This window comes from Pleurodeles waltl, chromosome 4_1, assembly GCF_031143425.1.
Source record: "Pleurodeles waltl isolate 20211129_DDA chromosome 4_1, aPleWal1.hap1.20221129, whole genome shotgun sequence".
NCBI lineage: Eukaryota > Metazoa > Chordata > Amphibia > Caudata > Salamandridae > Pleurodeles > Pleurodeles waltl.
Genome location: NC_090442.1, coordinates 598,265,880 through 598,271,879, shown reverse-complemented (window position 1 = coordinate 598,271,879; position 6,000 = coordinate 598,265,880). Strand labels below are relative to the sequence as shown.

The following is a 6,000-nucleotide window of genomic DNA, read 5'->3' as shown; positions in this document are numbered from 1 at the left end:
GTAACCGAAAAAAATCACGTTACACTCAAAACACAAAAAAAGTTGAACGAATATTTATGCTTTTGACAACAAAGGTATATAACAAAACACTGGCACAAGTGAGAGGAAATGAAATCCGTAAGTTTCGCCTTCACACCTAAACCTGAGATAAAATGAATAAGATATCAAAATGCATACACCTCAAAAGGGTTCCGTTTTCATCTTTGAAAGGTTGCTAGCATTTTTTGTGATGACAAAACACAACCCACTCATTCTGCTCTGAAACGGAAACGCACAAGACGGACATTAAATATTCACATTTTATTACAGTATCCACTAGTTCTCGTCTCAGCAAAAATCCGTTTTATGTTCACAGCTGAAAATGTAGCTTCCGCGTCTCAGCGCACTAATCACTCGTGCGGTTTGTCTGTCACCAACTGCTGTTCGTCTGAGTCCTGTAAAAATTCAAATCAAGAAAGCCCTTCAGAATGCTTAATACCGGTAATCATTTACCGTTTCGAGTGGCAAAAGGACAGTGAATGCATAGTTGATGAAGGGCTAAACTGCTATTTACTTCTTGAGAGAAAGTAAAGTCTTGTGTGGATGGGAGTAAATTAGTTCTGTGTGGTACAGAAAGCTGTTTAGGGTAACTTCCCTCAAAACTAGACCCCTTCCCCCCTCTTGTGCTTCGAACCACAATTTAGACATCTTTTGAATTATTAATTTCTCATGAAAGGAAGTTGTAAATGAACTGTAGACAACAGCTTCCGTCTCTATTAGCCTGTCTCTGGGGCCTTCTGCTACACCAATGTGGAAGTATCATGAAAAGCTGTGCTGGATGAACATGGAGCCGAGCGTCTGTTTTTTGCGTTGAGTTGCTTAAAGTTCATACCTGTAACTCTAAACTTCTCTGAGTTGATGAATGGAATTACAACAGCATAAATCAGGAAAGTGAGCAGATTGTGTCTCTCTGTTTCCGACTCATTCTGTATACAGTTCATGCATTACCGGAGAGATATATGAACTTGAGACACCTCAAACGCAAAAACGCAGGCTGAAATGAAAAATTGGTAGTAGTGGAAAAAGAAACCGCACCTCCGCATGCAAGAAAAACTAAATCAGTAGTGGGAAATTGTCATCAGAAAAATAACAATCAGTATATTTGGTGCTGGTCAGGTAATGACAGCCCTACTACCAGAGCTCATGTTCTATTACTCCCCAAGAGACCAATTTTAACTTTTAAACAGCATAAAACATCCACACATAGTTAAGTAAATACATAGCAAATTATCCTACTGTAGTAGGGATGCGTAGACAACTTAGGTGAAATATGTCCTGTTATTGGCTTTTCACATATGTCCACAACAGCCGAAAGGTGTTTCATCACTAATGTGACTTTTTCAAGGCTAAACAAAAATATTTCAGAAGCCACAATGTCGGTTAACAATATTCAACGCCATGAAAAAAATCGCAGGATATTGTGTGTTATGTATAAACAGTCATATACGATTTTGTTTTGGCATCCTCCTGCTCAATCGAAAACGTGACAGGTTCAACATTAGGTTCTACAGGCCTCAATTTATTTTCAAAATCCCAGAAGAATTGAACACTGAAATGGGTCGCTTTCCCTACCATAAGAGGAATTGGGTCTGGGATACTGCGAAGATCTTGACTTTGGAGCTCCGTGGCCATAATTCCCGGAGACTGCTATATTTCGTACCACAGGGTGGGTTTGACGCCAGGCCGAACCCGTCCCTGTGATACGAAATATAGCACTCTCAGGGAATAACCCAGACCCAAATCTATTGTGAATTCTGTGATTTTATTGTTTAGCCTTGAAAAAGTCACATTTGTGACGAAACAAGTGTTGACTGTTGTGGACTTATATGAAAAGCCAATAAAAGGACCTATTTCACCTACATTTCCAACAGATCCTTACTATAATAGAATAATTTAGAGTTTGTTATGTATTTACGTAAATGTGTGCAGAAGGTTTATGCTGTTTAGCAAAAACGTAGGTGATCGGCTCTGCACGCCACCAATACAGCGCTTCATGATATGGCCCCAATTTTATAATGGGATAAGAAGAACTAGAAACCCAGAATGCAAAACTAAAACTTGAACTGAGCTACTCTCCCATAGGCCTGGGAAACTTGACAGCTCTGCTTCTAGGTAATTAATACATTATTGGTACCACAATCTATTTTTGTTGTTAAAAGTGTATGAATTCTGTGTAAATACAGATGATATATTTCTTGTAAATGTAGAAATGAAAATGAAAGCCTTTCTAAAGTTAGAAATTCATGGGTTGGGAGGAGGAAAAAACAGTCATAACTACCATTCCTTACACTAATTTCTTCTATGAACCTCCCTCCTGCCATGAGAGAGAGAAAGGTCTTACTTCAGAGGTCCTTTCAGTGATGAAAAGTAAGACCTGATAATATTATTTTGGCTTTACTGACAAAACTTGTGAGATGTAACCTAGGGGATAGTTATGGACCGTGCAGCCAGGGAAACGGAACAATATGGGAACACAAAATAATGGGGTTCTTCTGCAACATGTGATGCGGGGCACCTGAGACTTCCATATCTCACAGATATCATGGACTTGGGCTTAAAGGTTTGGGAGCGTCCCCAGGCCTGTAGGGTCATGCGTAATGCCCCTGGAATTTAATTTCCAATCTTAGCTTCCTTATTTTATTAGATTTCATTATTCTGAGATTGAGAAAATAACTATAACCCTTGTTCCCTCATATGTGAAAACTAGAACTTAGAAGCAGGCTAACTAAATGTGTATATTTAGATGCATATGTATGTAAATAGGAAGGGTTGGCAATAAAATGCAGCCACAAGATTTAAATACCAGGACATATGCCACCCAATAATGCTTTGGAGTTCATAACAGCAATGACTTGTGAAGCTTGTGGACACTTCTGATATTTAGTACCCACCACCAATGACTGGGGTCAGCCCTCAGTTGTACTATGCTTATGTTGGAAATTGGCAATAGAACAATTTGCTGCAAAATATTATATAATTAAGGTCACTTCCCTACTTGAAAATGAGGGAGACTTTTGAAAACCTGTTGCCAAGTATGGAAGAAACCATGACTTCACTGGGTCTCTAGGTTCTATTTTTGCTGTTTGTGTATTTGTCTCAGTGTCTTCAAACAACATCAATCTATCTGTGGTCATTCCACCAAACACCACGAAAGCATCCCACTTAAACGGACAGAGTGAAAACAAAGATAATGCATTGATGACAAACTCACAGAAAATGCATCGTAGGTAGGCTCGGAGGGAGATGCCACAGAAGTGGTAGAGCTTTCATACATTGGGTTTGATAACGAAGACTTGTCCAGTGCTGACACACTTATATTTTCATTTGACTGCGAACCAAAAGTGAAAGTTAAAATATTGTACTAAACACCATCTCTGTATGTGAAAGGATAACACAGCTTTAGTGATGGAGAACACATTTGCAAGGACTACAAGCATGAACTCACTCTCCTGCAGATCAGTCGGGATACTCTTCATGTTGGCAAAAGCGAAGCTTTGATAGCACTATATTATAGCTATATTTATTAGTCCTTCTGTGGCTTAAAGTTAAAAATGGGATCTCTAGTTGGCCATGGTTTGCAACCTGTGCACGTAGGGCCTCTCACTCTAGTCAGGTAAGGGAGTCACACAACTAGGATAACCCCTGCTCACCCCTTTTGTAGCTTGGCTCAAGCAGTTAGGCTTCTCTCAAAGGCAATGTGTAAAGTATTTGTACACACACAGTAAAAGTGAAAACACCACAAAAGTACTTCACACCAGTTTAGAAAAGTAGCCAGTACTTATCTGAGTAAAACAAGACCAAAATGACAAAAATCCAACATACACACGATTCGATTCGGGCCGGAAATGGAGTGGAAAGATAAATAGCCGGAACCAGATTAGTATATTGCTTTATGATCATCCATGCATGGGAGCAGGCACTGAATTTGATTTTATCTTCGATAAATGACATTAGTTTGTAGTCCCTATTAGTTCCCTCTTTAAAAGAGTCATACCAGAGGCTGGTGTCCCATAACTCTTCCAAATGCAGTTGGTTGACTGAGGACCACAAGTATTTGTTATGAGCCGATTGTTGATCTTTTTTGAGAGCTGACCAGAGGACACTATTAAGAACATCTTGAGCACAACAGATTTTATACCATGTCTTAATCGTGGAAGCTTTCCTAGGTAACTGTTGTCTCGTTAGTCCGAACTCCAGGCAAAGCTGTGCTGGAGATGTGAATCGTCGTAAGTTGAAAACTCACCTGAAAACATTAAGCTTGATTTTATCTAGAAGTGTTGCTTCCAAGCCACGCATCACCACACTAGCATAGGTGATTATAGGAAGTAGCTTAGAGGAAATCACTGCTAGCAGCGGATGGTCTGAAGGACCATCTAACTTTTTTTGCCAAGATAGTAAAAGCATATATTAGAGCTGCAGTCTTTTTTTCCAATATATTGTTTCTGCTGTAAGAAAGTGCCCGGGTATCCAAATATATGCCCGGATATTTGTAGTGCGGCACTGAGTCTAGCGAAATATTATTCAGCTCCATTCTCACAGGAGGCATCCGTCGAGGGCCAGTTAGCATTATTTTAGATTTTGAGGCATAGATCTCCAATTGGTCAGAATTTGCATAGTTAGCCAATATATTTAAAGATCTTTGCAAGCCCACCTTCGTTTGACTAAACAAGACAAAATCATCAGCATATGATGTATAGATAAGGGGGAGAGTTCCCAAACGAGGTGGGTGTGAGTTTGCATCATCCAGGTTTGGGGTGAGGTTTGGCATGAATGGATTAAATGAGTGTGGGGCCAGCACACAGGCTTGTTTGAGGCTGAGATACGTAGGGATTTTTCTTGAGAGTCTCGTACCATCGCCAAATTTTACATCAACCCATGTGTCGTGTACACTAAAAGTATTGCCTTCAGTACTAGGGTCCAGTAAGCTCCAATGTTTCAGCTTGCTCCAGAGCAACTGTCTGTTGATGTGATCAAAAGAGGCCCTGAAGTCAATGAAACAAAGATATAGCTTCTTATTTTGCAGTTTTGCTTTGTTCTACAAGAGAGGCGGTGACTAGTATATTTGTCAAGGTGCCCACTCCTTTTCTGAAGCCTGTTCGGTTTGGGAGAATTATGTTATTTTTATTGGATCAGTTTGTTAAGTCTGCGAAAAGCAGTGCAGCATAATAATTTACCTCTGAATAAAGGAGGGCTATGAGCCTATAGTTGGCAGGGTTGGCCCTATCCCCACCCTTGTGTATTGGATTAATAATGGAGCCGCACCAGCTTTCAAGAACAGCACAGCTCAATTTGATTTCCTGATATAAAGATAGTACCACCCCACACCAAAATTCTGCATTCTCTTTAAAAATGGCGTGTGGTAGGCCATTTGACCCAGAAGCCCCATCACACCAGGCCTCACTAAGAAGTTTATGAACTGAAGATGAACTGGGATTAAAGTCATAGTCTGCTGGGCCTGGAGAACTTTTTACCAGAGTTGTTGCCAGTATATTTACTGAAGCAGAAATGGCTCTACTTTTGGACCTAATAGAGAAGGTTTCAGTAAGATGATTCACCCAATCAGTCTCCGAGATGTTGGAGTTGTTAATAAGATTTCCTCTGATGTTAAGACAATAATCAATTTCCCAGAATAGCCTGGGGTTATTCTGCCTGGCACTGTATATTATTTTTGTGCAGAAGAGATCTTTTGCTTCACTTTTTTCCTTCCAGATTTGCTTCTTGTATTCTTTCTTTGAATTCTTCAAGAGTTCCCAAAGGAAGAGATTACCTGGGTGAGCTTTCAGGTGCCTTGCCAATTTCCTTTGCTTCTTTTTTGAGCGGTCTGCATGATTTAGAGAGACAAATGCAACCTACAAGGCTAGAGCAATGAGTAGCAGGCCAAAGTGGTGTTAGGTTAGAATAATGCTCTAGGAGTTTCTTTCCAAAGTGTGCCCAGGCTTCTACTATGTGGTCGTTGGTCTT

General features: G+C 40.1%; 1 protein-coding gene across 1 annotated transcript in view; it reads right to left on the bottom strand.

The window, feature by feature from the left end:
- Nucleotides 1-285: 285 nt before the first annotated feature.
- STAB2 (stabilin 2) overlaps nt 286-6,000 on the bottom strand; it is an 805,158-nt gene continuing 799,443 nt past the window's right edge. Inside the window, 2 exon segments of the mRNA XM_069228991.1 lie at nt 286-434; nt 3,251-3,367. Of these exon segments, the coding sequence (XP_069085092.1) occupies nt 390-434; nt 3,251-3,367 (162 nt within the window). The 3' untranslated portion in view covers nt 286-389.